This window comes from Rattus rattus, chromosome 5 (genome assembly GCF_011064425.1).
Source record: "Rattus rattus isolate New Zealand chromosome 5, Rrattus_CSIRO_v1, whole genome shotgun sequence".
Taxonomy (NCBI): Eukaryota; Metazoa; Chordata; class Mammalia; order Rodentia; family Muridae; genus Rattus; species Rattus rattus.
In genome coordinates this window covers 84,606,375-84,624,865 of record NC_046158.1, presented here as the reverse complement: position 1 = coordinate 84,624,865, position 18,491 = coordinate 84,606,375, and the positions used below count along the sequence as shown (strand labels likewise).

General features: G+C 46.4%; 1 protein-coding gene across 4 annotated transcripts in view; it reads right to left on the bottom strand.

Moving 5' to 3' along the window:
- The window catches only part of Mpped2 (metallophosphoesterase domain containing 2), a 177,610-nt gene extending 159,800 nt beyond the window's left edge, over positions 1-17,810 (bottom strand). The window contains exons 1-2 of one of the 4 annotated variants that reach the window (XM_032903849.1): positions 17,346-17,810; positions 11,537-11,784 (exon numbers count right to left, since the gene is read on the bottom strand). In XM_032903849.1, coding sequence (XP_032759740.1) covers positions 11,537-11,664 — 128 coding nt within the window. In that variant the 5' untranslated portion in view covers positions 11,665-11,784; positions 17,346-17,810. Of the gene's footprint in view, positions 1-11,536; positions 11,785-15,499; positions 15,579-15,916; positions 15,949-17,345 lie in introns of those variants that run through there. The other 3 variants (XM_032903851.1, XM_032903850.1, XM_032903853.1) reach the window with 3 other exon arrangements.
- Between the last annotated feature and the right edge of the window lie 681 nt (positions 17,811-18,491).

The window sequence follows — 18,491 nt, the reverse complement described above, 5'->3', positions numbered from 1 at the left end:
CCCTGAGCCGTTCAGCTTTACCCTTCAGAAACGGGGACCAGCCGAAGGGAGCTGACCCCAGCACACACAACAGCAGAGTTCTGGCAGAAAAAAAGCTTGGAACCAAAGCAAAGCTCTTGTGTAAAGTTAAATTGTTCTTTTTAGTTTTGTTCCCCCCAACCCCAAAGGCTCTTTCAGCACAAATCCTTGTTGAATTAGCAGAGTCTAGCTGAGCCTGTAGGGGAAAAAACAGGGCACTTGATTGCTCTGAGTTACCAGAGAGCTCCATTTCTCTTTTGTCCACAGAAAATGAAGCCCTGCTTACATGTTGGAGGAAATATTTCAAAACATTCTCTTTTTTCTCAAAGTGAAGAATTTATGGAAACAGATAATTAACAGCAAATGACAAACAATCCAAGCAATAAAGGTCCCGGTTTGTTTGCCAAGATGATGGTATCAAGTTCCAAGATAAACAGTGAAGCGTGCCATGGCCATTAACATCCTGGTGGGGTGGAGATGGGGAGAGGAGCCATCCATGACCAATCGTCTAGGGCTGGGGGGGGGGGGGAGGGGAGGGAGGGGGAGGAGCCATCCATGACCAATCATCTAGGGTTGGGGGGGGGGGGGAGGGGGTGGAGGTGGGGAGGAGCCATCCATGACCAATCATCTAGGGCTAGGGGAGGGGAGGGGAGGGGGTGGAGGTGGGGAGAGGAGCCATCCATGACCAATCATCTAGGGCTGAGGGGGGGGGGAGGGGGGTGGGGTGGGGGAGAGGAGCCATCCATGACCAATCATCTAGGGCTGGGGGATAGGGTGGGGTGGGGTTGGGGGGTGGGGTGGGGTGGAGAGAAGTGGGATGGGGTGGAGGTGTGGGGATGGGATGGGGGTGTGGGGATGGGGTGGGGGGTGATGGGGTGGGGGGAGGGTGGGGAGGTGGGGTGAGGGGCAGGGGTGGGGAGCAGACCATATCCCAGGGGTTATTGCTTCTCTTCTGGATTCTCAGGGGGTGCTGTTGGAGTTCAGGGAGAATGGGGGTCTCTATGTGGCACAGAGCAAAACATTCATGCCTTCCTATCTCAGCACAGGACAGGATATCTCAGGATAGGAAGACAGACTCTATGATAGAGAAGAATGGTCCAGAAGAACTAGGCATTAAGATTGATAAGGAGCTAGCTGCACCATGTGCAACACTTACCCTTGCCCCAGTTTTCCCTTTTCTAGGTTTGTTAGCTCAGGATGGGTTTCGTGCCATCAGTCAAGCTCAAAATGTGAGGTGAAGTACAAGGTAAGAACTAGTTAACCTGCAGGAGTCAGAGCTGGGCCCAGCAGATGCTACATCTCCTGGGTGCTAACAGATGGTGAACATGGGACAGCATAGCATCACATCTTTTGCCTCTCAAAAGCCAGTTTCATAGCTCACCACATGGCAAATGGGACTTACAAAAGAAAATGAATTCCAAACGTTAAGTTTTGAACTATCTAATATAGCCTTTAAAGAGTCATTCCATCTTATAGATGAAAATAGGTCAACACACCAAAAATGTTGTCCCAGCCATTTGTAGACTCACTGGTATGTTGAGTCATGCTGTGAACTCGAGAAGGCCCAGGCACCATTTTGTCTCATCCCATTGCTAACCAAAAGGTTCATGGATGCTGACCCTCCCCTAGTGTGAAAGCCAAGGCCAGGACACCACAGTAGCCAAGAAGAGTTCTGATCTTTGAATACATTTGTTATGTTCTAGAAAGGTCAGGGTCAAGGCAGAGTGCATGTCTGATGAAGGGACACTTCCTCTAAGACGGCCATCTTGCAACTACAACTTCATATGACAGAAGAGCAAGGGTCTCTCTTAGATCCCAACTTCAGGAATTCTATCCTCAGGAAAGAATCGCCTTCCAAGGGTTCCACTCCTTCGTGTTATGCTTTGGAGGCTAGAATTTCACTGTACAAATCTTGAAGAAACACAAATATTTAAATGTCATACGTAACAGTGATCCAAGCAGGACTAATATACAAACACTTGAGTAAGTTTTAAGAATAGAATGCATCAAATATGAGGTGGGAGTTTTTGTAATTATAAAATCAAATACTGGGTGGGAGGATGGCTCGGGAGATAAAGTGCCTGCTGCTCTTCAAGCATGTGGATCTGAGTTCCGAGCCACGGTGCCCGTGTAAAAGCCAGGCACAGCAGCACGGTTGTAAGCCTAGCGCTGAGGCATGGAGGCAAATCCTCAGAGAGCTGGTGGCCAGCCAGAGCCAGTCAGTAAACTATAGGTACAGAGAGAAATTTTGCCTAAATAAATGAATAAATAAAATAAGGTAGATATGACCTGGACTCTTTAAATAAATGCAGATGCTTACCTATACTCCCAATCATGCACGAACACACACACACACACACACACACACACACACACACACACACACACACACACACACATGCACAAAATATGGTTTGATGGATTCATAGTATCTCTAAATGTTAGAGCAAATACAATCGAAACAAAATGGGGATTTTTCCCCCCAAAGCTCAAGACTTATACAGACCTGTTAAACGCCCTTGTTCACAGCCAAAGGCACTATCTTTCAGAGAATTACAAAAGCATGCTAGGCTGCTTAGCTAGTGGAGCTAATTTTTCTTGATTTCAGCTATATGTCTTTGTTCAAAACACATTTTAAAACTATGTGCACGGCACGTGAAAGGGTTGAATCCTGGGACCGCGACACAGATCCCTAAAACCAAGTAAGAGTAAAGCTCTCGCTAAGCCAATCTGTGTCAATGCCAAAATAGCCCACAGCAAGATGGGAAAAGGCATCTGAGTCATCCAAGAATTACTAAATCTTTGAGCTGGAAAGTTTCATATGCTGTCTGTATAAGAAATAAATGGGTTTGAGCAGAGTCCGTGTGATGAACTAGAGTCTTGCTCTCTTTCAAGGAAGCCAAGCCTGGAACACTGATAACACTGGCTCGTGCCGAGATTCCTAAGCTCAGCACTAAAACTCTGTTTACTTTCTTGAGCACTCATGCTAACTTGCTTCTCCATTTTCAATACATTTCTTACATTTTATTTCTCTAATGGGGGTAGGGTGGGATGGGGTGGGGCGCATGCAGGCCACAGAGAGCTTATGGAGGTCAGAGGACATCTTGAGGCATCCGCTCTCTCCTCTCAGCACCCATTGCTGGATGCTAAACTCAAGTGGTCAGGTTTGGTCACAAGCGCCCTTATCCTGTGAGCCATCCTGCCTGCCTTAGCTGTCCATTTCCTTTTTTAAAACATGTAACACTAAATGGGACAAAACCTTAAACATATACTAGACTAGTTTGTATTTCTGATTTACAGTAAGAAGGGAAAACCGGAAAACACTGCAAAAACGCATGTTCTTATACGCATTTGCTTCTCACCCCCTTAACTGTAAAATATAGAAACTAAAGGGGGGAAAACTCCAAAGCCAAACAATTACTGCAAGGTCTCACAAATCCAACCATTTGCTCTAGGCAGTGCTGCCACACAGACACAGACTGAAAGTGTTCTTTTTACATTCAACAAGCGAGACAGACTGACTGACACGGTGGTCTGCCAAGCGTCTATACTACTGTGGTATAGCCTACCCATTACAAGAGGCCATGAAAGTCACAAAGGGAAAACAGCATGGGAAGCGGTAGCTAAGACAATGCCGAGACTAGAGGAAACATACTCACACACAGACCTTCCAGAGTGCAGTAAACTTTGCCCCTTTCGATTTACAATGGCCCAGAGCGTATGAAGCTATGGGCCGTGTTAGCTCTGCTTTACATCTTAAAAGCAAACCTTCGAAAGTTCTAAAACTCTTAGAATTAAAGCTGAAGTCATCTCCTACATATTTACTTCATCCTCTATTACAGGGTCTCAGACAAAGAAGATGAAAGAAAGTCTGAATGTAAAGGAGGAGAGAGAGAGAGAGAGAGAGAGAAACTGACTGAGACTATCTGTGATGACCTGTGAGCATCCAGGTATCAGGACCTGTCAGTCAGTCAGAGATACATGGCAAGCCTGTCACCAAACAAAGACAGACTAACAAACCCAAGGCTTAGGAGATGGCTCAGAGGAAAAGACTTCTCTCACAAGCGTGATCTCTAGAATCCATGTAAGAATGACAGGCACGGGGACTGCTTGTAATCCCAGGACTGGGGAGGCAGAGACTGAAGGATTTGTAGAGCTCGCTGGCCAACCAGGTGAGCTAATTGGTGAACAGCAGGTCAATGAGGCAGACACTGCTCCTAAGAAGGCACCATATTTCTTACTGGCTTATGCATTCTCCCTCTACCCCCTACACATATACACACAAATTAAAAAAAAAAACCAAATCTAACCTCAGATATGATCTGTTTTATTTTTTAAATTATTTTCCCTCCTTGATAGCCCAGTAGCCAAAGAAAGGCAAAATATTTCCACCCAGTTACACAATCGTACACCCAAGGTTCTGAAGAATAAATCCTGGTGGACAAAACACCCAATAGATTGTCTCTTTATCGACTGAATACAAATAAAGAGACCTGCGGATCAGGGGGAAAGTTAGCTCAAAAAAGCAATCCAATTGTCACAGATCACAAGACGGGACCCTGGGGGTATGTATAGAAAAACAACTTATCTTAAAAAAAAAATAAGAGGGAAAAAAAAGAAAGAAAGCCACTGTTTTTGTGTTTGAGTGTAAACTAAAAAGTATCTACAAGGCAAACTTCAGACTGAAAATCCTTTTGTAAATTATGGTCATGCTAGCATGCAGGCCAGTGATAAACCTGCATTAAGAGTTAGAGAAAGTGCTTTTCCGAGAGAAGGCTAGGTTGAGATTTTGCAGTTAGCACAGTCCAGCCTGCAGTAAAAAAAAAAAAAAATAAATGTCTATGCTTATTAGTGATCTTTCTGAACCCCAGACATTAACTTGCTCACTGATTCTACTTCTCCCTCTGTGAGAGTTCAGGATCACTTTTTTTTTCCCACACAGCAGCTCCACAATGTTCCCACCAATATTCTTTCAAAACAGGAATTCTAGAAAAAAGGGGGATATTCCAGGCCATGTAGCCTGGTAGCTAGTGAGCAGCCCAGAGCTCAAAGAGACCTTGCTCCCTGAAGATCCCAGAGTTAGTGACCCCAGTAAGACCTGAATCCAAGTTCCCTAAAACACTGCCTGTGTGTGTGACAGCTGTTGGTTGCTACTGCACCCCCTGCTGCCTTCTCAAAATGGGTTTAAAACACTTCTCGAAAAATTTCCTCACTGAGTGAGATGGCTCACTGAGGGGGAAGCAACATCTGCATATCCAACAACAGCAGCCCAACCTCCAGAACCCACAAAAAGGGGGATGTGTAAGCCCAGCAGACAGAAAAATTTCTCGGAAACTCATGGGCCATGAAGCCTGGAGTACTGAGTAGAACAAGAGAGACCTTGTCTCAATAAGATAGAAAAAGAACATGAACTCTCAAAGGTTATCCTATGACTTCACAGTCACATGCACCTTGGGCATGAGAACATGTGCATGCACCCCCCCCCCCCACACACACACACACACACACACACACACACACACACACACACACACACTAAAATATCACTTTAAAAGTCCCTTTGTCTATAGGACCAGCAAGGAGACAGTATGACTGACCTCATTTTCATCCTCCCATGAAGGAGCAAGCAGCCTTTGACTTAATCTTTGACTGAACCATAAACTAGAAGAGGGTGTCACCCCAGGAAGCTGAGACCCAAAGAAAGGAGAAGATTAGCAAGCGTTTAACACAAACCTTGGAGAAAACACAAGACTTAGAGAGGACTTAGCATTCTTTTGAAAACTTAGCATAAGAGTACCATACAGTTTACAAAATTAATTTCAACTATATAGAAGCATATAAAATATAAAGGCCACCACCCAATAAATGACACCAAGTGGTTAACTAAGTAATCACCAGTAAAACAGGTGTTTGTCCTTCCTATGCTTTTATGTACAGATACATAAGCAAATATCAATCTTATATTATTGTATTAGCTACTTGTTTCTGTTCTCACGACCAAGTACTAGATAAGAAGCAACTTAAAAGAGTCAAGATTTGTTCTGGATGATGGTTCGATGAGAATCAGTCAGCTCTGATGGGGAAGACTTGGTAGTGGGAGCCTGCTCACATTTCTACCCTCTGGGGATCAGGAAGCAAAGAAAGTACAGAGTGGGCTGAAGGATGAACTTAAGTCCCTTCCTCCAGGGTTGAACCTGGAGGAGGGAGGGAACCTAAGGCTCTTCCTCCAGGGTTGAACCTGCTTCAGGGAGGCCCACATCCCATGGGCTCCACAACCCCCAAAAGAGTGCCATGTGCTGCAGTCTTCACACAGGCACATGTGACGGGCACGTCACATTCACACCTCTCTCTCCTTCCTTTCTGTACTACACATAACTAACACAATCCTGAAATTAAAGTGTTTCCTACCACACTCCCCAACAGGGAAGAAAGGAAACCTCAGACCAAATGGAACACCTATAGAAATTGCACAAATCTGTCGTGCAACTCAGGCATCTCAGAAGATCACCTTTCGATTTTCCAGTGCCCAAACACAGATAAATGTTACACAAGGCAACAGTACAAAAAGAACAATGACAGACCTGTCACATTTTATATGGTCACATCAGTACACAAAGTTATCATATCTGTGTATCAAGCACTGCCTTTTGATCCTGTATGATCCCAAGGGTGCTGGTGGTAACCACAGGCATGGGCAATGAATGGGGGGTTCATTTAGGGTTAAGCATTATGGTATTAAGCCCACCTCATAGATGATAATACTGAGACCCCAAATTTTTCCACCAAGCCAGTGACAGGCCCAATTACAAATTCTCAGCTGTCATATCCTCCTTCTGCTGCAGAAGCCTGTGACAATCCCATTAAATACATGTCTGTTTTAAACATAGAGTAGGAGAATCAGAGTCAGTGACGGGAGCACAGAAGTCAGGCCTGACTCAAGATGTCGGTGGTCTTCACTGAACAGCCATGTGGTATAGGATTTCCACCCATTTAGGACTGCTACTTTCATGATGTAACTGGAGCTGTAGAGACCTTCCTAGCTTTTCATGATCATAACAGGCACTAAGTCACCTGATGCCCTTGAAACAGAACAATTCTACCCCAAGTTCCACCAGGAAAAACTTCCATGGTGCCCTCCTCGAAGAAGACAAGACAAACTGGTCAGTGATGGATAACAGAAGTTTTGAAATAAAAAACTTGGGATCAATGAGGTACACACTCATGGTAACAATTGGCACTGAATATACAATGGGAGTGGTTCAGAATTTTTCTGCACCTCTTTAATTTCGCGACAACCTTTTACGAACTGTATCTTACTGGTGAAAAAGGGGAAATAAGATTCTATCGATGACAGACACCTCTACATGACACCACTTTCTTAAAGCCTGGTAAAAAGCCAGGGAGAGAAAAAGAAAGATCCTGGGGCTCTAGTAACTGAACCAGAGACAAGAGTTGAATTCGAAATTCCCATAGCCAACCCTCAAAACAAAACAAAGGAGAAGACAATTAACCTCAGTAGTGTGACCAGCCACCCTGACTTGCAAGGAATAGAAGGGCTTCTCATGAAGAAGTAAAATTTCCAGTGCGAAAACCCTTAGAGCTGGATGTCTTATCAACACAGTTTTAGAGTGCGTGATTAGGCCTCCCATTGTTAAAACGCACACAATCTTTATGGCATTTTCAGACCTAAAATGGTTCTTTGAATGCCTTCTCTAATCATCATTAAAAATACTAAACAACTTTGTGAATGTTCTGTTCAAGAAAGATGAAGGGCTTGTGGGCACATGAAGACATGCTCACTGTTAGCTTTCAGCCATCCGTCTATCAGTTTAATCAAGAGTGAGAGAGAAAGAAAGGACTCATATTCTAGGCTACATTTTGGTCTACTAACTCCAGCTGTGCTTTGATTTTCTTTTCTAAAGTCAGATAGGATTACTTTAAAAAAAATAAAAAAGAAAATCCTACGTCAGAAGGAAATTCAAAGCGATGGTTCTTAGAAAGTCTGGTAGCAATCTTGTTAAGAGTTTATAGATACGGACCAAACCCAAACCTCTTTAAACTGGGCGAGAACCCAGTTCTAAAGGAGGGACGCTTCATAATGATGGTGGCTGATTTTTGTCCCTCACAATGGTACCTTGCAAAAAGAGTTCTATTTAAATTTCAGTCTTCCTAAGTCACAGCTAAAAACAACAGCGGTCATTTGGTGCACTTACTTGCCTGTGAATAGAATGATGTCTGGGGAAGGGAAGTTGATCAGAGGGGGAGCTAGACAGGGGCTAGTCACAAAGTTGAGCTGAGACAAACCAACCCCATTATAAGAGGGAAATGAATATTCCTTAATTAAGGTGAGACAATGCCCACTGCTACCACTAGGTCATAGAAAGGAAGACCAAGGGCACTGGTATCTACCAGGGGGCTTCACAGACCTTGGATAGGAGTGAGAAAGGAAAGTAAATGCTTGAAAGACCTAAAGCTAAATAAATATGTAAATGTTGCAAGTAGGAAAGGCAAGCTAGCTCTAGGAATGAACAAAACTCTACCAGGACGTGTTGGAATTTTTCCAAAAACCAGGAGAAATTTTAGGTTCAATATCTCACCAATACGTTCTGGTCACTTTCGGTGTCTATTTAGACAAAGGGTCCTGTTTTTAGTGCACCCAAAATAGAACGTAATCGCAGTCAAGGAAGATGCCCAAGTGCTACAACCTACCAGGGTTGTCATGAGCCAGGCCATCAACACACAAAGCAACAGCAGGCCCTCAGATGGACAGGTTAGAATGAGGCCACGGGGAGCCACATCCCCATCAAAGCAAGCATACCCTCACACTTCCAGAATGACCCTGGTTTGTCCTATCAACACACAACTGAAATTTTTGAATCAATCAGTACATCAGACAGACAGGCAGGCAGGTAGATAGAAGACAGACAGAAGGTGATAGATGATTGACAGAAAAAATAGTAATAGTTAATATAGAAAGAATAATAATATACATAGAAAATACAAACATGAAAATAGATAAAATAAGTGACAGCTATTGAGGAATAAACATAATAAAATAATAATGACTTTGTATAAATATAAAGATGTATAAATAACAAAATTAATTAAATAATAAAAATAGATAAAATATAATAGGTAATAATTGGGTTACCTATTAATGATAGGAAAGTAAAAATGAATGATTGACACTAGACACAGAGAGGAAAAGATAGTAACGGATGGAAGACAGACAGACCGACAGAAAAATAACAATAGAGGTCCTAGAAATAGACAAGTACCTAGGGCGTCGGGTGGAACCAAAGCAACTGTCCCAAATTGGGAAAAATGTCACAAGACAGAGGACAAGAGGCTTCCCGTGAGGGCAGGAAACTAGACTAGCTCAGAGCAAATGCTAATCAGAGCAGAAGGGTGTCACCACTGCAAGAAACAGCTAACTCATGGCAGAGACAGGAGGGCCCAAGGTGCTCCCAGGTGAGAGGAAGCCAAGGGTAATAAAAAGGAAAGGCCACATTGGAGCCACGGGAGGAGCCCTGTGTTCCCAGGCTGGGGTTCAGTGACAGGCTCCACAGCTGTCTAGGTTTCCATAACAAACCTCTTTTTTGTTGTTGTGAGTGTTTGGGCTTCGCCCTCCTCCTCCTGAGAGCAGGAGAGTGAGTTTAAAAGCCATCTCTCTAATCATTCACAGTTCACCAGTGGACTCCTGTGAGTTCACCAGTGGACTCCTGTGGGCAAGAGCAAATAAGAGACCGCTACTGAGCTGAGCAATGGCCGAGCCTGCCAGTCATTTCCCAAGGAATCTGGACAGGGCAGCATTCACTCTGCCTCACATGAAACAGGATCCAGAGTTCTCTGAGATTCATTAACACAACATATCAGCCTTCCAAAGCGAGCTAAAGGGATCGTAACTGTGCATGAACAAATTTTATAACATACCTGAAGAAAAGGGACTCAATGGAAACAATAAAAGGACTATTTAAAACAAATACATACTTACTGTTCAGAAAAAACTACCATTTTAACAAAGAGTGAACAGATCACCTACAAACCTCTGCCTTCCTCTCTGTCAGCAGATTCTCACACACAGCCAGCAAGTTCTTAGAAACCAACCATTTGCAAAGCTGTTTTTGTTTTTTTCTTTTGTTTTTTTGTTGGTATTTTGTTTTGGTGGTGGTGGTGGTGGTTTTTGTTTTTGTCTTTTGTTGTTGTTGTTGTTTTTTTTTTCTTTCCCTGGAGCCTACTGTTTTGGTTTTTCCACTTTGCATAAACCTCATCACGGTTACTTTAAGAGGCTTCTCATAACTTACTTACAAAACACCACCCTGCTATTTACACTAATAGCCAAACACCATTCTGTTTTGTTAGGGTTTTGAATTAGAGAGAGAGAGAGAGAGAGAGAGAGAGAGAGAGAGAGAGAGAGAGAGAGAGAGAGAGAGAGAGAGAGAGAGAGAGAGAATGAGAATGAATGAGAATATCTCTGTGTGTGTGTGTGTTTAGGTGGTGGGGCTACTGTTTCTTTAAATGCTCACATAAAACAATTATTGGAAGAAAGAGTTTGTGACTTGTGCATACCCTCAGTTCAAGTAAAAACAGTCAACGAAATCCTAACCACCTTTCCCTCTTGACTACACATGGTGTTCAAAGAGTCCTGCCATGAAAGACTCGTGTTAGACATTGGAAGGAGGCTCATAAAGAATGGGCACCAGGCCTTGGATAAACAAGAAACACAGTGACCTTCTGTCCCCTTCCATTGACAGCCTAGCACTTCTGCTGCAGAGGACCAAACAAAAGTTGGTGTGTGTGACCAGGTGCTGCAGTGTCCTTGTTTCTGAGTGTCTCCTATACAGTTTCCTTCTTAAATAGCTTAAGGCCCGACATGTACTCCATCGTATCAGGGAGTAAAAGAAAACTAAAATTCCCGAGACCCACTGTTCCACTCTCCCTTAACCCTTTGTTCCCCATATTGTTCGAGTCTTGCATAATGAAGCCCTCGTTTCACTAGCAACAGGCGAGACAATGGATTTAGCAGTAGCTGGACAATTATCTCCAATGAGGCCTATTTCCCAGCTGAATACAAAGCCTTAGTGGAATGGAGTGTAAGAAACTGTTAGAGAAACCTTAAAGAAATATTTCATCATGGAAGTAGACAATACATGGTAAAGCAAACTGAACTAAAGGTGGGATTTCACTGCCAACATTCACCGTGTGGCATTAGGAAAATACCTTAACTCTCCATTCTTAGCTACAAAGCGTGGGCAACTTATCAGAACCCATCAGAGGCTCTGAAGACCTAATGCCATTTTGTGATTGGACATGCTGTAAAAAAAGAAGTGTGACTAGTTATACAGATTCGAGCAAGGGGTTTCTTCTGGCCTGTATGTGAAACCACAGCCACCCATCTGTTTTGGAAATCACTGACTTCCACTCTCCCTAGCAGAATGCAGAGGAATAGTTTTCTTTCAGTTTGCTTTTCTTGGTTGCTAACTTTTTTCTCTTCCGTACATTCGTGAGAAATACTTACATGTGCACATGTGGCGGCTGGAATCTGCTCTGGTTGATGTTGTAGTGTGTGAATGCCTGGGTGGGGTTGGAGCTATACTCATCCACCGTTATGGTAACTTTGCCTTGAGAAGGAATCCCATGTGCCATCCTTCCTCCCTATAGGCAGTCGAGACTCACAAGTCTCCGGAGCGAACGCTGGAAGCAGGCATGATGGGTTTCAGCCGACCTCTGAATCCAAGGATCTACTCATCAACACCACTGTGCGTTCTAGGAAAAGAAAAAAAAACATATATGTGTACGTGTGTATATAGATTTTATAAAACAAGAACAATGAGTAAGACAGCTCTAAAACACATTGGGTTTGGAATCTGTAATATAAAATTGGCTCAGGAGAAAAAAAAAATCGGAATTGCTAGTATTTCCTCCTGGACATAACTGTTGCTGACTCTTTCCTGCTCGTCCCTCAGAGAGGACATTACACCCTACATGGTACCACTAGGTGCTGGTGAATCGTCTCAATGGAGTTCAAACTAAGAATTCCTCTCTAATTATAATTATGGCACTTAACGTGAATTGCAGAAGGGCCAAATCCACAGTTGCCATGGTGTTTAGCTATAAATGGTTTGTGCTTGAAGACTCTTCCAAACCCTCCCTGCTAATTGAAATATTTGGTCCTTACAAAATTGGTATCACATTATACAATCACTTGCAATCTTGATGCTTGGATGATCCACAGGACACCATGACAAATGCAAACTTAAGGCTCTGTGCTCATTAACAGAGAACCGAGTATAACTACAAAATGCACAGGATGCACACATAAGTTTGCTTGTCTTGCAGACACTTTGCTAAATAACAATGCCTGGTATTCCCTCTGGTCAAGAACTTCTTACTAACCATGGTGCACTTTCTTTCAATATTCTAGCCACTCAACAGAAAGCCAGATGAACACAGAATAGGTCAGTCACTTTCTAACCCTGACTTCCCTCTTCCCCCCTTAAGGGAGCATTCAGGGAGGGCAGCCATCACGTCTGGGCCTTCATTCCTGGCGCTGTCATTCTTACTAGCTGTTCACATTTCCTTAAGAAACTTCCAGAATTTCTCATTCTTTTTATAAGTGTCAATGTATTGGTTGCCATGCAGAGTACAGAAATGAAGATGTCTGTTTTTACGGCAGATGTTCAAAGATGGGGGGACGCAAGCCCTTGCATGGAAGCTGTTGCAATTGGTGATCAACTGGAAGAAGCAGGAGGCATCACAAACACTCCTTGGCTAGCCTGAATTTTTCTCAAAATGCTGTGCCAGAATTCATTTGCCATGTATACCACTAAGTTCCAGACATCTTAGATGTTATCTCTCTCTCTCTCTCTCTCTCTCTATATCTATATATATATATATATATATATATATATATATATATATATATACACACACACACACACACACACACACACACACACACACACAAGGTTAGATCGAAAATTGAAGCTTGGCGTGAAACACCTTAACATATCCAACAAAAGGCAGATAGATGACATGCCATGAGCCATCTATTTTGTTTTGTGACCCAGGACTCCTGTTGCCCTCCATATGCTAGCTGGGCTAAAACATTCCACAATGTTCTACTCCAAGGTTTGCTTTCTTTACATCAGTCAAGTTACACCCACCTGGCCTTAGTTTCCAGAACATTCCCATAGCCAGGAGAGGAATCCCTGGTGTTTTGACACTTTTAGCAAAATATTACCTTGGGTTCCCTTGCTTCTTCTCCCTGCCTTCCCGGGAGGTGACTCCCTTAAGCACTAGTCGATGGCAATCTGGCCAGTAGGATTAGCTAAGCCAAATCTTGCCCTGCTCCTTGGATGTAAGATATCTGTAAAGAACTGCTTACGAATCATAATGTAGCAGTTTTCATACTAAGTTTGCAGCTGGTTCCTTAATTTCCTACACAATTATATTTTACTGTTATTTTGCATAACAGTAAAACACAACACCTGCTTCAAATTGCAGTCCTGTTCTAAGTGCTGTAATTCTCTTTTGAGACACAAAGTACCGAGACACAACTGAAGCTCGGAGCTGCGTAATTGCGTGGTACTGAAAAGTAAACACAAATGAAGACATCTTCCTGTTACAGAAATGACTGTCATTAAAAAGAATGTTAGCCATCAAGGCGCAGAGGGGGGAAAATACGCATTTTCAGAATACGAGAACTTCGTGTTTGCATAAATTAGAGAGTGGTATAAAAATTACTTGGCGGTTCTTATTTTCCTTCTATCAATGTCTATTGTGTGAGATACAGAACATTTCAGAAGCAACAGAAAATCAAATTCATGTCTAGACCACGGTGACCTCGGAGTAAGTATCTGTACCCCTTGCCGGAAAGAATTTTAATGTTTGGGGAATTAAAAAAAATTACTAATTAAACTAAAAGAATGCAGGCCAGAAATAAAATAGACATACTGAATATTTACAGTGACTCGAAGTGGGTAGAGGGAGACCCTCTCAAGCCATCCTGATTGAAGCCAAAAAGAGTCAGAACGTAGACGCCGGATTCCCACTTCTAAAGGATCCAGGATATCCTAAAGTCACCCTACAGATGTTCATTTTCTGTCAGGGAACAACTATGCCTCTTTGCCCCTCTGCCCCAAGCAAAGCAAATGATCTCTCTCCATCAGCAAGCCCAGAGCTCTGTGGTTCGGAAGGGCTAAATGGGTGGCTGGCACCTCATTTGAATTCATCTTTGCCTTGTTCCCTTTCAAATGTTTTATCGAAACAGTGCACCTGCCGGGTCTATCTTCTTTAATCTGGAGTCCTTTGAAGAAAATGTCAGACTGAGGCAGAAAGCTTCAAAACTTTCTCAGCACCTTTTACACACAAGTCAAGAAAAGTCTAATTTTTTAAAATGCTATGTCCAATTCCATCCACACCTCAAAATGAACATATCCTGGTGTGTGTGTGTGTGTGTGTGTGTTTGTGTGTGTGTGTGTGTGTGTGTGTGTGTGTGTGTGTGTGTGAGAGAGAGAGAGATTGGGAGGACTGTGGGATGGAGAAAGATTCTCAGCTGACAAAGCCATGAGCTAAACCACATCACTCTACAGGAGATATGGGGGAATGCTTAAAACATGCCAAGGTCCCCACCTTAACCTTCGAAGAAGCAGTATCACCCTGTTTCAAATACTCGGGCTGTAACCCCACCACCACCACATCCTCTTCTCACAATAGTTAAAGGGAGCAGCTTTCTTCTTTTAATTTTATACTTCAATGCATTTTATCCACAAACAAAGGCACCCAGTACAAGATGCCAACATGCCTAAAGAAAACTCTAAACAGGACTGTCACTGCCAAGCATACACACTGGTGTTAGAGTTTCTGTTTTTAAAAAAAAAAAAAAAAACCCACGTGAGCACATTGAGCATTTCCTAGACAGCAGTCACTCCTGTCCCCTAAGCTGCAGGACTGGAAATTTTCTTTTCCAGGAACCCACTTGGAAAACCTCTTAAAAGTCTGCTGGCAAGGAGGGGATTAAAAACTGAAGGCTTAAATAACTGTCTGCACCTCCTAGACACCAGAAGTCTGATTTACCTAAACTTTCAAAGCGACAATTTTTGACCTCTGTACTCGAACGCTGCCTAAGACAAGCCCAGGAGAAATGAGTCCTGGATTTCGCTGTCCTTGTTTAAATAATGGTGCTCATTTGAGTCAGGAAGATAGCCACCTCACTTACTGGATGGAGGGACTTTAGAGCTCGCTCCCGGTGCAACCCCGCCAAATTTCATTCTCTCCTCCCTCTGCCTCGCGGACCGAGAACCTTTTAAACTCACGCCCCTACTCTTTTATGCCCATTTCCAGTTACTCATTCCCGCATGCGGGAGCGATGCCCACACTCTTTCCCCGTGGTTGTACCGCTACTTTATTTTTCTGGAGATGCTAACAAAGTTCCACGTGCCTCTGTCCACTAAGCTCCCTCCCTCCCCTTCACACTTACACCTGAACTTGTCTCCAGCACTGCTGACACCCAGCTGGCACATTCTTTCAGAGAAGGAGGGCACGACTTTTCTCCTGAGCCTCTGACAAAGCGTGGGGTCTATATATGGTGGGGCGCGGGGGGGGGCTGCAGAATTCTCTACTTTGGATTGGTTTGTTTGTTTTAAATCTAGGGTGGGCAGATGGGGTGGGGGGCTGCAGCTACTACACACACACACACACACACACACACACACACACACACACGCACGCCCTGCTCTGTCAACAGCTCTCGTTGCCAGGTCCTGGCCACAACTCCCTCCTCATTCCGTAGGCGCTGAGTACCCGATGGGCACCGCCACCGCCACTGCCGGCGATGGAGGCAGCACTAAGGACACTAGACTCACTCCCCCAGGGTTGGCTAAGCATTTTCCCCCACCTTCCTCTCTCCCAGCGGGGCACCGACTGAAGACCGCCGTAAAACACGGGCTCTGACGTCGTTGCCATCCTCGGTGCCGCATCTTAACCCCTGGTCTGGGACAGAAGCCTCCGAAGCGCCCTGGCATCTCCAAGCATACAGGCAGGAGACCGAGTCCGCACCCTGAACAACCACCGCCTCCTCGCTGAGTCCCGGAGCTGCCAGGCACCTCCCCGGGAACGGCTGGGAAGGGAAGGGATCCAGCCAGCCATCGGGCTGCAGAGGGAGTGTGGAGGCCACAGCCTTGCCCCCTCTTTGGAAGTCTTTCCCTTCCAGTTGAAGTTGTGTTTGTTTTCCCCACCCTGACTTGTTAGTGTCTTTACCATCACAAATCAATTAGACATTTTTCATGACCCGCATTCACTCTTAATTCCGGGTGTGTTGGGGGTGCGCTATAAATCAACCCCAGGGCTCATCTTTCCGTGCTCTTGCTGGGGGATTTCAATGCCCTCTCGAACCTCTAGGTAAAAAAAAAAAAATGCTCCCTTCACCTCCTAGGCCGCAAAAGCCCGAAATTTAAAAGGTTTTTAAAGACAATCTTGCCACATGTAAATGTAAATAGGGGTGGCGGTGGGGGACCCTCACAACTACTGCTTAGGTAGAAAAGAAACTGGGCGGCCGCGGTTACTTTTCCACGCTGCCGTACCCCGCCTCCCAGCCCTCTCGCTCGGCAGGCAGCGGTCGCCGAGACCGGAGAGTAAGGTCCGGGCGCGGGGGCCGGCGGAGAGCTCCGCGCTGGAGCGCTGTGCGCGCGAGCGGCCGGAGCACAAAGCTGCACGGAGCCGTCCGGCCACTGCACCTGGCCCGGGGCCGCCGCGGGCGCACGGGGCTCGGGCCAACACAATGCACCCGGGCCTAGGCCGGGGCAGCTGCGGCGCACGACCCTGGGACTTTCTAGTAAACAGATCTCGGACTCCCCGGCCCCACCCCCATCCCTTGCCCCGGGGCTTTAGCCGCGGGCTTTCGCAGACAACCTCTCCCCCGGCCCCCCCGCCGCCACCTTCCAGAGAAACCCGGAGAAGGAGGGGGCAGGGAGGCGGGGACCCCGAGAGGTCGGTGGCCGAGGGCTTGGGGGGGAAGGGAGAACAGGGGGCGAGATGGGGAGTGGGAAGAAGGGCAGCTACGCAAAGAAATTCGCTCTCGCTTGCGGGGGCTTCGGGGGAAACAAATCTGCTCTCCCCGGGTCCTCGAGTGTTCAGTCGGCCAACCTCAGGGTCGCGGGGCCGCCGCGCTCCGCAGCTCCCGCGCCCTCGCACGCGCCTCTGACAAGGCACCTCTCACCCGGGCTCCGCTTTGTGTGTGCATTTTTTTTTCCCTTCCTCTCGCGCCCGGCACCGGCCGCCTCCTCCCCCCTCCCCCGCCCTCCGCCTCCCTTTCCCGGGCGGATTACCTTTCCCGGGCTGCGCTCCGGGTCCCCGGGATGCCTTCAGCGCCCGGTGTGCGGGCGAGCCATCGCCAAGCCACCCGAGCCGGCTCGGAGCAGCGCTGGGGGTGGCAGGGGCGAGGGGCGCCGGCGGGCCAGAACCTTCGACCCCGGAGGTCCCCGCCGCTGATCCAGGGCCTGGGAGGGCGGCACAGGGGCGCGGTGCGAGCGGGACGCGGGGTCGCTGCGGGGGGAGGTGGAGAGGACCGGAGCAGCCTCGATCTGGGGAGAGAACGAGCGAGGGGGCGAGGAGAGGCAGCGAGGGCGCGGCGAGCGAAGGGAGCGCGAGCGGTGCAGTGACAGGGACTGCCACTGGGGTCAAAGGAGCACAGCTCCAGGAAGCTGGGCGGCCCAGGCGCCGCTTGCTGTGAGCTCCCCGCCGGGACCCCTCGCCCTGCACGCCCCTGCCTTAGTTCCGGCCCACTCGAACCCCCCACCCGCGCCCCGAGGCCGCGGGGTTTCCAGGAGGGGAGGGAGAGCGGAGGGCGAGGCCCGCAGGCTGCTGGTGCTCCCTGGGTCAAGCGGGCGGCAGGAAGCAGAGCTGCAAGTTCACCATCGTGTGTGATCAGCGTTAAAATGATAGAGGTCGGGGAGATGGGGGCGGGCCACTAAGCGCCAGGAATATAGGGGAGACCCCCAGATGGGCGTCTTCTGCAAAGAGAACACCAAGCCCCCGCCCCCCACTCATGAACCTGCCAGGCTCTGTCAGAGGTCTTGGCACAGCTCCAAAGCGCAGAACTCGCTGCAGGGGCAGAAGGAGCGACTGGGGCACTAAGATCTCACCAAGAGGGGCGACCCCTGGGTCCCTCAACTCTGCTGAACTGAGGCTTTCCTCTCCTCAACCCTCTCAAAGCGCCAGACGCACACACACCCCTCTTTGCCTCTATGTTGTTCCTGAGAAAGAAAAGGCCAACCCAGCTGGTGTTTTTTCACCTTCATGAATTAAGACAGGTTCAGGATAAGAAGGTGAAGTCAGGCAAAGGCTTTAATTGTTTCCGCACCCCTACCCCCACCTCCTGCGCGCCCCTTTGAATCACATTCTCCCTTTCCCAAAGACCTGCTCTTTAAAAAAATGTTTTTAAATCGAAGTTACTCCAATTTTCTCTGCTACTT